At 54.2% G+C, this 15,479-nt stretch overlaps 1 protein-coding gene across 2 annotated transcripts in view; it reads right to left on the reverse strand.

Moving 5' to 3' along the window:
* LOC139272562 (zinc finger protein PLAGL1-like) overlaps positions 1-15,479 on the reverse strand; it is a 53,841-nt gene that overhangs the window by 11,577 nt on the left and 26,785 nt on the right. The window contains exons 2-5 of one of the 2 annotated variants that reach the window (XM_070888619.1): positions 14,493-14,535; positions 10,982-11,137; positions 8,535-8,647; positions 725-868 (exon numbers count right to left, since the gene is read on the reverse strand). In XM_070888619.1, coding sequence (XP_070744720.1) covers positions 725-868; positions 8,535-8,647; positions 10,982-11,137; positions 14,493-14,511 — 432 coding nt within the window. In that variant the 5' untranslated portion in view covers positions 14,512-14,535. Of the gene's footprint in view, positions 1-718; positions 869-8,534; positions 8,648-10,981; positions 11,138-14,492; positions 14,536-15,479 lie in introns of both variants that reach the window. The other variant, XM_070888618.1, reaches the window with a different exon arrangement.

Genomic DNA, 15,479 nt, shown 5'->3' on the forward strand with positions numbered 1-15,479 from the left:
CTCCCACCGAGTGACTCCTCCCACCGAGTGATCCCGCCCACCGAGTGACTCCTCCCACCGAGTGACCCCTCCCACAGGCTTCCATGTGAGCCTGGATCTGCCCTTGTTCGAACAACCTTCCTGTCGGTGATTCATTGGAGCAGCCAGTTTCACCGTGCACCAGTGGGAACAAAGGGAACGCGTGGCTTTGAAATGGGAAACTGAGATGCAGTCAACGGATCATTATTTTGGATAAAGAGCAGACGTGTTCCCCTCACCCTCACCCCTCCCCTCCACTTTCCCACTCCCCTCACCCTCCTCCTCCATACACCCCCTCCACTCTCTTCCCCTCCCTCACACCACTTCCCCTCACCCTCCACCTCCCCGCCCCACCCCTCACTCCACCCCGCCACTCCCCTGTTCGACCTCACATTCCATCCCCACCTCCACTTCCCCCTCCTTCTTTCACCCACGACTCTCCCCCTCACGCTGCCACTCCCCATCACTCTCCCTCCCTACCTCCTCCCCTCACACTCCACCTCCCATTCCCCATCACGTTCTTCCTCCCTCCCCTCCCACCCTCCCACTCCACCTTCTTGCCTCCCCCCGCACAATCCCCCTCCCCTCACCAACCTCCTCGACCTCCCCTCCCCCTCACCCTACTCTCCCTTCCCACCACAACCTTTCCCTCACCACCCCCTCCCCGTTGGTCGTGACTCCTTCCCAGTCCAGCCCCTACCTTTACCGTTGTGAAGTACACCTCCCCCCGGTGCTGGTACGCCACCAGGGTTTGCTCCTCCAGGTTCCTCGCAGCTCGCACAAACATCATCCAGTTACCGCACTCTTCATCCGGAGTGTCCAGGAAATACTTCCCCCCGTCCTTTATAACCTGGGGACAGTCAGCGCACACATGGAGCAAAGTACAGCAGCGACGGGACCCTTCCCCTCCTCTTCCCCCTCCCCCCTAATGCCACCTTAGTGACAGGAGCAGACCATTCGGCCCCTCGAGTCTGTTCCACCATTCAATTAGATCACGGCTGATCTGTATCTCAACTCCACCTCCCCACCTTGGTTCTGTAACCCTTACACCCTTACCAAACAACAAACAATCATTCTCAGTCCGCAAAGTTTCAGTTGACCACTCCCCCCTATCTCAATAGCTTTTTGGGGGAGCGAGTTCCAGATTTCCACTGCTCTTTGTGTGAAGAAGTGCTTCCTGACATCACTCTGAACGGCCTGGCTCTAATATTAACATTACACCCCCCTTGTTCTGGACTCTCCCACCAGAGGAATTCGTTTCTCTCGATCCACCCAATCAAATCTGTTAACCTAACTCTCCGAAACGCTGACAGATTTGTTGGAGAGTTTCGGTCCATCACCTGCCATCTGGAACTCAAGTTATCATCTGGCCTGGTTGGGCTTAACAGGCAGTCCGTCAGTACAGGAAGTGCTTAAAATAATGGGGGAGACTGGGACGCGAATACATTGTGTTGTCAGTCAAAGGGCATCCAGCATTTCTGTTCCCAAACACTTGACACACACCGTACAAAAAATGGCCATTAGGATACGGGTGAAAGCCTTGATCCTACATCTGCTTTACACTCCTGTGTGTGTGAGGTATCCGGGTACAGTGGGTGAGGTACCCGGGCACTGTGGGTGAGGTAGTCAGACACTGGGGGTGAGGTAGTCAGACACTGGGGGTGAGGTAGTCAGACACTGGGGGTGAAGTACCCAGACACTGTGGGTGAGGTACCCAGACACTGTGGGTGAGGTACCCAGACACTATGGGTGAGGTAGACAGACACTGTGGGTGAGGTACCCGGGTACTGTGGGTGAGGTACCCGGGTACTGTGGGTGAAGTACCCAGAAACTGTGGGTGAGGTACCCAGACCTGTGGGTGAAGTACCCAGACACTGTGGGTGAGGTACCCAGACACTGGGGGTGAGGTAGACAGACACTGTGGGTGAGGTACCCAGACACTGTGGGTGAAGTACCCAGACACTGTGGGTGAGGTACCCAGGTACTGTGGGTGAGGTACCCGGGTACTGTGGGTGAAGTACCCAGACACTGTGGGTGAGGTACCCAGACACTGTGGGTGAGGTACCCAGACACTGTGAGTGAAGTACCCAGACACTGTGGGTGAGGTACCCAGACACTGTGGGTGAAGTACTCAGACACTGTGGGTGAAGTACCCAGACACTGTGGGTGAAGTACCCAGACACTGTGGTTGAGGTAGACAGACACTGGGGGTGAGGTAGACAGACACTGGGGGTGAGCTACCCGGGTACTGTGGGTGAAGTACCCAGACACTGTGGGTGAGGTACCCAGACACTGTGGGTGAGGTACCCGGGTACTGTGGGTGAAGTACCCAGACACTGCGGGTGAGGTACCCAGACACTGTGGGTGAGGTACCCAGACACTGGGGGTGAGGTACCCAGACACTGGGGGTGAGGTACCCAGACACTGTGGGTGAGGTAGACAGACACTGGGGGTGAGGTACCCAGACACTGTGGCGGAGGTACCCAGACACTGTGGGTGAGGTACCCAGACACTGTGGGTGAGGTACCCAGACACTGTGGGTGAGGTAGACAGACACTGGGGGTGAGGTACCCAGACACTGTGGCTGAGGTACCCAGACACTGTGGGTGAAGTACCCAGACACTGTGGATGAAGTACCCAGACACTGTGGGTGAGGTAGACAGACACTGGGGGTGAGGTAGACAGACACTGGGGGTGAGGTACCCAGACACTGTGGGTGAGGTACCCAGACACTGTGGGTGAGGTACCCAGGTACTGTGGGTGAAGTACCCAGACACTGTGGGTGAGGTAGACAGACACTGGGGTTGAGGTAGACAGACACTGTGGGTGAGGTACCCAGACACTGTGGGTGAGGTACCCAGACACTGGGGTTGAGGTAGACAGACACCGTGGGTGAGGTACCCAGACACTGTGGGTGAGATACCCGGACACTGTGGGTGAGATACCCAGACACTGTGGGTGAGATACCCAAACACTGTGGGTGAGATAGACAAACACTGTGGGTGAGGTACCCAGACACTGTGGGTGAGATACCCAGACACTGTGGGTGAGATACCCAGACACTGTGGGTGAGGTACTCAGACACTGTGGGTGAGGTACCCAGACACTGTGGGTGAGGTAGACAGACACTGTGGGTGAGGTACCCGGGTACTGTGGGTGAGGTGCCCGGGTACTGTGGGTGAGGTGCCCGGGTACTGTGGGTGAGGTACTCAGACACTGTGGGTGAGATACCCAGACACTGTGGGTGAGGTAGAAACAAAGAAACATAGAAAATAGGTGCTTGAGTAGGCCATTCGGCCCTTCGAGCATGCACCACCATTCAATGAGTTCATGGCTGAACATGCAACTTCAGTACCCCATTCCTGCTTTCTCGCCATACCCCTTGATCCCCCGAGTAATAAGGACTTCAACTAACTCCTTTTTGAATATATTTAGTGAATTGGCCTCAACAACTTTCTGTGGTAGAGAATTCCACAGGTTCACCACTCTCTGGGTGAAGAAGTTTCTCCTCATCTCGGTCCTAAATGGCTTACCCCTAATCCTTAGACTGTGACCCCTGGTTCTGGACTTCCCCAACATTGAGAACATTCTTCCTGCATCTAACCTGTCTAAACCCATCAGAATTTTAAACGTTTCTATGAGATCCCCTCTCATTCTTCTGAACTCCAGTGAATACAAGCCCAGTTGATCCAGTCTTTCTTGATAGGTCAGTCCCGCCATCCCGGGAATCAGTCTGGTGAACCTTCGCTGCACTCCCTCAATAGCAAGAATGTCCTTCCTCAGGTTAGGAGACCAAAACTGTACACAATACTCCAGGTGTGGCCTCACTAAGGCCCTGTACAACTGTAGCAACACCTCCCTGCCCCTGTACTCAAATACCCTCGCTATGAAGGCCAGCATGCCATTTGCTTTCTTAACCGCCTGCTGTACCTGCATGCCAACCTTCAATGACTGATGTACCATGACACCCAGGTCTCGTTGCACCTCCCCTTTTCCTAATCTGTCACCATTCAGCTAATAGTCTGTCTCTCTGTTTTTACCACATTATACTTCATCTGCCATGCATTTGCCCACTCACCTAACCTATCCAAGTCGCTCTGCAGCCTCATAGCATCCTCCTCGCAGCTCACACTGCCACCCAACTTAGTGTCATCCGCAAATTTGGAGATACTACATTTAATCCCCTCGTCTAAATCATTAATGTACAATGTAAACAGCTGTGGCCTCTTGCGGTACCCTACGAGTCACCGCCTGCCATTCTGAAAAGTACCCATTTACTCCTACTCTTTGCTTCCTGTCTGACAACCAGTTCTCAATCCATGTCAGCACACTACCCCCAATCCCATGTGCTTTAACTTTGCACATTAATCTCTTGTGTGGGGCCTTGTCGAAAGCCTTCTGAAAGTCCAAATATACCACAATAACTGGTTCTCCCTTGTCCACTCTACTGGAAACATCCTCAAAAAATTCCAGAAGATTTGTCAAGCATGATTTCCCTTTCACAAATCCATGCTGACTTGGACCTATCATGTCACCTCTTTCCAAATGCGCTGCTATGACATCCTTAATAATTGATTCTATCATTTTGCCCACTACCGATGTCAGGCTGGCCGGTCTATAATTCCCTGTTTTCTCTCTCCCTCCTTTTTTACAAAGTGGGGTTCCATTGGCTACCCTCCACTCGATAGGAACTGATCCAGAGTCAATGGAATGTTGGAAAATGACTGTCAATGCATCCGCTATTTCCAAGGCCACCGCCTTAAGTACTCTGGGATGCAGTCCATCATGCCCTGGGGATTTATCGGCCTTCAATCCCATCAATTTCCCCAACACAATTTCCCGACTAATAAGGATTTCCCTCAGTTCCTCCTCCTTACTCGACCCTCTGACCCCTTTTATATCTGGAAGGTTGTTTGTGTCCTCCTTAGTGAATACCGAACCAAAGTACTTGTTCAATTGGTCTGCCATTTCTTTGTTCCCCGTTATGACTTCCCCTGATTCTGACTGCAGGGGACCTACGTTTGTCTTTACTAACCTTTTTTTCTTTACATATCTGTAGAAACTTTTGCAATCCGTCTTAATGTTCCCTGCAAGCTTCTTCTCGTACTCCATTTTCCCTGTCCTAATCAAACCCTTTGTCCTCCTCTGCTGAGTTCTAAATTTCTCCCAATCCCCGGGTTCGCTGCTATTTCTGGCCAATTTGTATGCCACTTCCTTGGCTTTAATACTATCCCTGATTTCCCTTGATAGCCACGGTTGAGCCACCTTCCCTTTTTTATTTTTACGCCAGACAGGAATGTACAATTGTAGTAGTTCATCCATGCGGTTTCTAAATGTCTGCCATTGCCCATCCACTGTCAACCCCTTAAGTATCATTCGCCAATCTATCCTAGCCAATTCACGCCTCATACCTTCAAAGTTACCCTTCTTTAAATTCTGGACCATGGTCTCTGAATTAACTGTTTCATTCTCCATCCTAATGTAGAATTCGACCATATTATGGTCACTCTTCCCCAAGGGGCCTCGCACAACGAGATTGCTAATTAATCCTCTCTCATTACACAACACCCAGTCTAAGATGGCCTCCCCCCTAGTTGGTTCCTCGACATATTGGTCTAAAAAACCAACCCTTATGCACTCCAGGAAATCCTCCTCCACCGTATTGCTTCCAGTTTGGTTAGCCCAATCTATGTGCATATTAAAGTCACCCATTATAACTGCGGCACCTTTATTGCATGCACCCCTAATTTCCTGTTTGATGCCCTCCCCAAAATCACGACTACTGTCGCAGTGCATCTTGTAGATGGTGCACACTGCAGCCACGGTGCGCCGGTGGTGGGGGGAGTGAATGTTGAAGGTGGTAGACAGACACTGTGGGTGAGGTACCCAGGCACTGTGGGTGAGGTGCCCGGGTACTGTGGGTGAGGTACCCGGGTACTGTGGGTGATGTACCCAGACACTGTGGGTGAGGTGCCCGGGTACTGTGGGTGAGGTACCCAGACACTGTGGGTGAGGTGCCCGGGTACTGTGGGTGAGGTACCCAGACACTGTGGGTGAGGTACCCAGGCACTGTTGGCATCTCCTCGTAGTGCAGATCAATAATGCAGAGAGGGGTTGCTATTGCAAACTCTTACCCTAGCACTCCGTGCCAATGCTCTGTGCCGTAATACTGCCTGAAGGATACCTGAAGACCTTATTGTACAATTACAAGGCACAAGTCAGGAGTGTGAGGGAATACTCTCCACTTGCCTGGATGAGTGCAGCTCCAACAACACGCCAGAAGCTCGACAGCCTCCAGGACAAAGCAGCCCACTTGATCGGCACCCTATCCATCACCTTCAACATTCACTCCCTCCACCACCGGCGCACCGTGGCTACAGTGTGTACCATCTACAAGATGCACTGCAGCAACTCGCCAAGGCTTCTTCGGCAGCACCTCCCAAATCCGCGACCTCTACCACCTAGAAGGACAAGGGCAGCAGGCGAATGGGAACACCACCACCTGCAGGTTCCCCTCCAAGTTACACATCATCCTGACTTGGAAGTACATCGCAGTTCCTTCATCGTCACTGGGTCAAAATCCTGGAACTCCCTCCCTAACAGCACCTTCACCACATGGACTGCAGCGGTTCAAGAGGGCGGGTCACCACCTTCTCAGGGGCAATTAGGGATGGGCAATAGATGCCGGCCATATCCCAAACATTAATAAAACAGAAGGTGATGTGTCCAGTAGAAGGAACCGAGCTCTGGAGGTACTGCTATGGTGCCTTTGGTAAGCTCCTAGCTGGAGTTGCGGTTTAACAAGTTAGAAGTGGCTACGGCAGAAGGAACAGGAGAGGGAGGGAGAGAGAAAACTGAGGATGATGGAATGTTACAGCTTTTTAAAAAGAAGGACAAGGTTAAGATTCTGGAAACCATTCCCACCCCATGAGAAAGTCTGGGTCCAGGTCCACCTTCAATGCCACAGAGAGTCAGGACAGCATCACGTCTAGAAACGTCTGCCCATTGGAAGCATGCTTTTACACAGTGCTTTTGTAATCTTGTAGAATCTTGCAGCACAGAAGGAGGCCATTCGGCCCATCGTACCCGTGCCGGCTCTTTGAAAGAGCAATCCAATTAGTCCCAGCGCCCTGCCATTTTTTCCCCCTTCATCTATTTATCCAATTGCCTTTTGAAAGTTACTCTTGAATCTGCTTCCATTGCCCTTTCAGGATCCCCACAGCTCACATCCATAAACCGTGAGATGGATACAGATGGGGGAAGGCCCATTCAGCCCCACCCTCGCTGATCGAACCAGGGGGTACATCCAGCCTCTCACTGCAGCTTCCCGCTACATCACTGACTCCAAGGATTGGGCCTCCCCTACACTACCCGGACATCAGTCACTGAATACAATTGTCCCGGCCACACAAGGAAGGACATACCTGCCTTAGAGGAGGTGCAACAAAGGTTCACGAGATTGATTCCTGGGATGAGAGGGTTGTCCTATGAGGAGAGAGCGAGTAGAATGGGCCTATACTCTCTGGAGTTTAGAAGAATGAGAGGGGCTCACTTGGAAACATATTGAAGCACTGACCATGTACAGTAGACACCTCAAGTCGCTGGAGAAATACCGCCGACAATGCCTCCGCAAGATCTTACAAATCCCCTGGGAGGACAGACGCACCAACGTTTGCCAACATCCCCAGCATTGAGGCACTGACCACACTCGATCAGCTCCGTTGGGCAGGCCACATCATCCGCATGCCAGACACGAGACTCCCAAAGCAAGCGCTCTACTCGGAACTCCTTCACGGCAAACGAGCCAAAGGTGGGCAGAGGAAACGTTACAAGGACACCCTCAAAGCCTCCTGATAAAGTGCAACACTCCCACTGACACCTGGGAGTCCCTGGCCAAAGACCGCCTTAAGTGGAGGAAGTGCATCCGGGAGGGCGCTGAGCACCTCGAGTCTCATCGCCGAGAGTATGCAGAAATCAAGTGCAGGCAGTGGAAGGAGCGTGCGGCAAACCAGTCCCACCCTCCCTTACCCTCAATGACTATCTGTCCCACCTGTGACAGGGACTGTAATTCCCATATTGGACTATTCAGCCACCTAAGGACTCATTTTAAGAGTGGAAGCAAGTCTTCCTCGATTCCGAGGGACTGCCTATGATGGTGATTGGATTCTGAGAGGTATATGCTGGATCTTTCCCCCGACTGGAGAGTCTAGAACTAGGGGTCATCGTCTCAGGATGAGGGGTCGGCCATTTAGGACTGAGATGAGGAGAAATTTATTCACCAGAATCTTTTGAATTCTCTACCCCAGGGGGCTGTGGATGCTCAGTCAGTGAGTATATTCAAGGCTGAGATCAATAGATTTTTGGGCTCCGTGTATCAAGGGTGGGAAAGTTGAATTTCAGCCTTGAATGGTGGAGCAGGCTCGTGGAGCTGGATGGCCTATTCCTGCTCCTAATTCTTATGTTAATACAATCACATTACAAGGGCAGTTAAACAGCCCGTCCTCTTCGAGCCGTACCTGCAACATAAGCCTGCTGTCATCATAGTCGGTGAGCCTGATTGAGAGCAGGCCCACGTACGGTCCAAACTGGGTCCTCTTCTGGATCACCTTCTTGGCAAACACTCCTAGGACTGTAGGGGACATGAAAATTGCATAAAATAATGCAGAATTTACAGCACAGAAAGAGACCATTGGGCCCAACAGGTCTATGTCGGTGTTTATGCTCCACACCAGCCTCCTCCCACCCCTCTTCATCTAACCCCATCAGAATACCCTTCTATTCCTTTCTCCCCCATTGGTTTATCTAGTTTCCCCTTAAAGGCATCTATGCTATTCGCCTCAATCACTCTCTGTGCTAGCGAGTTCCACATTCTCACCGGTCTCTGGGTAAAAAGGTGTCTTGTGAATTCCCGATTAGATTTATTAGTGACTAACTTATATTGATGGCCCCTAATTTCAGTCGCCCTCCCCACAAGTGGAAACACTCTAAATCTACCCTTTGATACCCTATCATAAATCAGGTCACCCCGCCCCCCCAGTCTTCTCGTTTCTAGGGAAATGAGCCCTCGGTGTTCAATATTTCCGGACAGGTATAACCTCTCAGTGCTAGTATCATTCCAGTAAATCTTCTTTGCACCAGTGCTTCTATATCCCTTTTATAATATGTAGACCTGAACTATTCCGAGTGTGATCTAACCAAGGATAGTCGTTCAGTGGCTGAATGACAGTACAGGTATCTGTTTCTACACGTACTGCAACAGGGACTTTAAAAAATAATCTATTCTGGGATGTAGGCGTCGCTGGAAAGGCCGGCATTTATTGCCCATACCCAATTGAGAAGGTGGTGGTGAGCTGCCTTCTTGAGCCGCTGCAGTCCGTGTGGTGAAGGTGCTCCCACAGCGCTGTTAGTGAAGGAGTTGCAGGATTTTGACCCAGAGACGATGAAGGAACGGCGATGTATTTCCAAGTCGGGATGGTGTGTGGCTTGGAGGGGAACGTGGAGGTGGTGGTGTTCCCATGCGCCTGCTGCCCTTGTCCTTCTAGGTGGCAGAGGTCGCGGGTTTGGGAGATGCTGCCGAAGAAGCCTTGGCGAGTTGCTGCAGTGCATCTTGTAGATGGTACACACTGCAGCCACGGTGCGCCGGTGGTGGAGGAGGTGAATGTTGAAGGTGGTAGATGGGGTGCCAATCAAGCGGGCTGCTTTGTCCTGGATGGTGTCGAACTTTCTTGTTGTTGGAGCTGCACTCATCCAGGCAAGTGGAGTGTATTCCATCACACTCCTGACTTGTGCCTTGTAGATGGTGGAAAGGCTTTGGGGGGTCAGGAAGTGAGACACTTGCCACAGAAATACCCAGCCTCTGACCTACTCTTGTTGCCACAGTATTTATGGGACTGGTCCAGTTAAGTTTCTGGTCAATGGTGACCCCCAGGATATTGATGATGGGAAATTCGGTGATGGTAATGCCGTTGAATGTCAAGGGGAGGTGGTTAGACTCTCGCTTGTTGGAGATAGTCATTGCCTGGCACTTGTGTGGCCCGAATGTTACTTGCCACTTATCAGCCCAAGCCTGAATGTTGTCCAGGTCTTGCGGGCACGGACTCCATTATCTGAGGAGTTGTGAATGGCACTGTGCAGTCATCAACGAACATCCTCACTTCTGCCCATATGATGGAGGGAAGGTCATTGATGAAGCAGCTGAAGATGGTTGGGCCTAGGACACTGCCCTGAGGAACTCCTGCAGCGATGTCCTGGGGCTGAGATGATTGACCTCCAACAACCACAACCATCTTCTTTTGTGCTCGGTATGACTCCAGCCAGTGGAGAGTTTTTCCCTGATTCCCAATTTTACTCGGGCTCCTTGATGCCGCACTCAGTCAAATGCTGATTAATCTGCTCCATCCCATAGTGGAACCATTTCCCAATAGATCTCCTGTTGGCTGGTGGTATTTGGTTGCCATCAAGTGTCTAAAGGGCTCTGTAAACCAGCCTGTGTACCCATCCATTATCCCCCTTCCCATTCAACTGCCGCTGTGTTGTTCTTGTGCAATACTCCCTCATCTCTATCCCTTCCCCATTAGAACACGACCCCTCACCACAAGCCCACTCCCTACTGTGACAGTCCTAGTAGGAGCTCCAACATAAACCCACCGCTCCTTCTTCATGTTGTCCAATAGGGATCTGCTTTTTCCTTCCTTGAGTACATCCGAATCCTTCTCTCCACAGTCTCTCCTCCCCATATTCCGCACTGCAGTCTCTTTATCCTTTCTGCATTGTGCAGCCTCTCTATCCATTCCTAGTTCCTCACTAGGTAACCACTTAGATTGTTCTCCTTACTGTATCCTTACTGTCCTGCTCCCCCCCCCCCGGGTTCCCACACTCTGGTTTCTCTTCATTCACCTCTGCCTGTAACAGAGACCTTTGGCCAATGAGGCCGTGTGGCCCAGTCCATGCACAGGGTACTCACCCTGCTTGCTGTCGGCCCGCATCTCCAACACTCGGAGGACAAGGTAATGGGGGAGTGTTAGCCGTGCTCGGCTGGGAATGGCTCTGTCCTTCACCTTGATCAGCGGCCCGTGTATCCGGCACTCCCCGGGCACACATTTGCCACAGTCCACGCACCCTACAACAACAACAACAACTTGTATTTAGATAGCGCCTTTAACGGAGTAAAAAATATCCCAACACGCTTCACAGGAGCGTTATCACATAAGATTTGACACCGAGCCACATAAGGAGATATTCGGACATGTGACCAAAAACTCGGGTAGAGAGGTGGGTTTTAAGGAGCGTTCTGTAGGAGGAGGGAGAGGCGGAGAGGTTTAGGGAGGGAGTTCCAGAGCTTAGGGCCCAGGCAGCTGAAGGCACGGCCACCAATGGTGGAGCGATTATAATCAGGGATACTCAGGAGGGCAGAATTAGAGGAGCGCAGACATCTCGGGGGTTTGTGGGGTTGGAGGAGATTACAGAGATAGGGAGGGGCGAGGCCATGGAGGGATTTGTAAACAAGGATGGAGGCCTGGGTGGACTAGGGGTGATGGATAGACAGAGAGAGAGAGAGAGAGAAAGAGAATCAGAGGACAGGGAGAGAGGGAGAGCAGGGAATTGAGGAGCCAGAGGACAGAGAGAGAGAGAGAGAGAGAGAGACACACACAGAGGACAGAGAGAGAGAGAGACGGGAATAGAGAGAGTCAGAGGACAGAGAGAGAGAGAGAGAGAGAGACACACACACACAGAGGACAGAGAGAGCGAGAGATGGGAATAGAGAGAGTCAGAGGTCAGGGAGAGAGAGGGAGCCAGAGGACAGAGAGAGAGAAGAAAAGAGAAAGGGCCAGAACATGAAGATGAATGAACGAGGAGTGAATGCAGTGGTTTTGGGGGGGAGAAGAATGGGGCCAGGGAGGGGAGGATTCACGGGGGAAGATGATGGAGACCTCCACGGTCCCACTATCCTGTGTGTGTGGGAGGAATTGTGAATTTTTAGCGATGGCAGGGAGTGAGTGTTGCATCACCTGTTTAGACACGTGCATCGGTACCCTCCTCCCAAATGCAAAATGTTGGGGGCCCTCCGTGCCCGAGACCCCTTTCAAACTCAGCCCTACGCCGTGAGAGCAAACAGCTACTAACCCCTCCCCTATTGTCAGCGAAGCCAAGATAGCGATACATGCAAGTAACTAAAAGCTCAGGCTGCCTGCACCATCAGCAGGCAGCATCTGTGGACAACCTCCCCACACACACACAATTCCCTATCTCCCCCTTCCCCCATGCTCGGAATGTGTGTCAGAGCACGCCTGGGGGCGGGAGGGTCATTAAAACTGGCTGTCGGGCCTTGAAGAGTCTGGTAGCCATTCCCCCTGTGTTATTGTAAGATAACGTCTGTTGCTGTGTATCCCTCCTCCATCCTCCTCCCCATACCCATCTCCATCCACCTGCTCCCCTCCTCCATCCTCCTCCCCATACCCTCCTCCATCCACCTGCTCCCCTCCTCACCCTCACCCTCCCCATACCCTCCTCCATCCACCTGCTCCCCTCCTCCATCCTCCTCCCCATACTCTCCTCCATCCACCTGCTCCCCTCCTCACCCTCACCCTCCTCCCCATACCCTCCTCCATCCTCATCCCCATACCCTCCTCCATCCACCTGCTCCCCTCCTCCCCATACCCTACCCATACCCTCCTCCATCCACCTGCTCCCCTCCTCACCCTCACCCTCCCCATACCCTCCTCCATCCACCTGCTTCCCTCCTCCATCCTCCTCCCCATACCCTCCTCCATCCACCTGCTCCCCTCCTCACCCTCACCCTCCTCCGTCCACCTCCCCGCCAACCTCTTCACCCTCACCCATTTTCCTGCTTACACCCCGCCCACCCCCACAAACCTCCTCCACGCCCAACCCTCCTCCTCTCCGCCCTCCTCCCCTCCAACCTTCTCCCCAACAGCCTCCCCCCTCCCGTCCCCTCTCCTCCTCTCCCCGCCCGCCCGTCCTCCCCCGCCAACCACATCGAGGGATGGCCAATAAATGCCAGCCTTGCCAGCGACACCCACACCCCCAAAACGAATGTAACACAACCCAGGCCTCCTGTTCTGCCCATTGCTGTACCGCGATGCAGAGTCAACCATCCAATCAAGGCTCAGCGATGTAAACCAATGAACAGACTGCATCCTGGATGTGACACTACACTGCGGGGGGGGGGGGGGCAGCACTGAGAGGGGGGCTGGGGCAACACTGCGGGGGGGGGTTGGGAAGCACTGGGGGGGGCAGCGATGAGGGGGATGGGGCAGCACTGGGGGGGGGCAGCACTGGGTGGGGGGGCAGCACGGGGGGGGAGCACTGGTGGGGGGCAGCACTGGGGGGGGGGGCAGCACTGAGAGGGGGGCTGGGGCAACACTGCGGGGGGGGGGGGAAGCACTGGGGGGGCAGCGATGAGGGGGGTGGGGCAGCACTGGGGGGGCAGCACTGGGTGGGGGGGCAGCACGGGGGGGGGCAGCACGGGGGGGAGCACGGGGGGGGGAGCACTGGGTGGGGGGGCAGCACGGGGAGGGCAGCACGGGGGGGGGGAGCACTGGGGGGCAGCACTGGGTGGGGGGGCAGCACGGGGGGGGCAGCACGGTGGGGAGCACGGGGGGGGAGCACTGGGGGGGCAGCACTGGGGGGGGCAGCACTGGGTGGGGGGGCAGCACTGGGTGGGGGGGGGCAGCACGGGGGGACAGCACGGGAGGGAGGAGCACTGGGGGGGGCAGCACTGGGTGGGGGGGCAGCACGCGGGGGGAGCGCTGGGGGGGCAACACAGGGTGGGGGGGAAGGACTGGGTGGGGGGGGCAGCACAGGGAGGAGCACTGGGGGGGGGGAAGCACTGGGTGGGGGGGGAAGCACCGATTGGGGGGGCAGCACTGGGTGGGGGGGCAGCACTGGGGGGGCAGCACCGGGGGGGGGAAGCACTGGGGGGGGGCAGCACTGGGTGGGGGGGGCAGCACGGGGGGAGCACTGGGGGGGGCAGCACTGGGTGGGGGGGCAGCACGGGGTAACACTGGGGGGGGCAGCACTGGGTGGGGGGGAAGCACCGGGTTGGGGGGGCAGCACTGGGTGGGGGGGCAGCACTGGGGGGGCAGCACGGGGGGGGAAGCACTGGGGGGGCAGCACTGGGTGGGGGGGCAGCACGGGGGGAGCACTGGGGGGGGGCAGCACTGGGTGGGGGGGCAGCATGGGGGGGAGCACTGGGGGGGCAGCATTGGGTGGGGGGGAAACACCGGGTGGGGGGGGGGCAACACTGGGTGGGGGGGGAAGCACCGGGTTGGGGGGGCAGCACTGGGTGGGGGGGCAGCACTGGGTGGGGGGGGAAGCATCGGGGTGGGGGGGGCAGTACTGGGGGGTGGTGTGTGGAACTAGTTGGGTCCAAATGAGGGGTCCAAAAAGCCTGTGATGGATCGTGAGTGCAACGTTCTGACACTGGGTTTGAGAGAGAGGAAGGACAGACTTACAGAGCGGCTCTGTGCACATGTTCAAGGAGAGCGAGGGGCAGACCTGTGGAGGAAAGGACAATTCAGTAAGGCACACAGCAACAGACGTTCCAGCTCACCAAATATTCCCAGCACAGTTCCTCACCATCTGACTTACTTTGGCGACTCCGTGTGGCCCCTTGTCCCGGTCGGGGTACAGAGCTGGATGGGGCATGTCATGTATTCAACCAGCATTGTAACCTATGTAGAATCTGACCACTAGGTGGTGAACTTGTGGGAGACACTCCTAACCTGGACCTTCAGGTATAAAAGGGGAAGCTCCACCCACTTCCATCACTTGACTGCTATGAAATAAAGGACAGGTCACAGACTGACCTTCTCTCAAGCATGGGCCTCGTGTGCATTTATACTGTATAGTAAGGACGTATCAATGGCGACAAGAAACTGAATTTAAACCACGCGAGCATGGCCACCAGCAGAACAGACGAGAGGTACTGTGTTAAGGAATGGTTGGGACAGAGATTCAACATTGTTAAAGCAGCACACAGTTCTCCAGGCAGACAAGGGCAATCGGGCATGCCCCAACATGTAGTCGAACCCAGAGGGGGAGTTCGACAGAGACAATGGCAAGCTGAACGGCGATTCACGCCATTGCAAGGGACAATGCGGCCAGTAATGGGGCCACCAACACCTGTTAATGGCGCACTCAAGGACAATAACAGGGGCAGTCAGGGACGATCGACTGGCAAAGTACCTTTTGTTTCCAACAACAGCTCATGTTGGAGGCATGGAGGCACACACTCAGCCAGAGTTTGCAGAGATGAGCAAAATACCTGCAGAAATTGCAGAAACGAACGTTGGGGGAAATCGCTGGAAGCTGAAGTTCAGCGAGTTCATGTGGAGCACATATACAGTTCATACACCAGGATGCCACCGATAATGATGAAAGTGCTCCTCAATGGCATCCCAGTATCAATGGAGTTAGACACGGGGGCCAGCCAGTCCCTG

Source organism: Pristiophorus japonicus, chromosome 9, assembly GCF_044704955.1.
Source record: "Pristiophorus japonicus isolate sPriJap1 chromosome 9, sPriJap1.hap1, whole genome shotgun sequence".
NCBI classification, from domain to species: Eukaryota; Metazoa; Chordata; class Chondrichthyes; family Pristiophoridae; genus Pristiophorus; species Pristiophorus japonicus.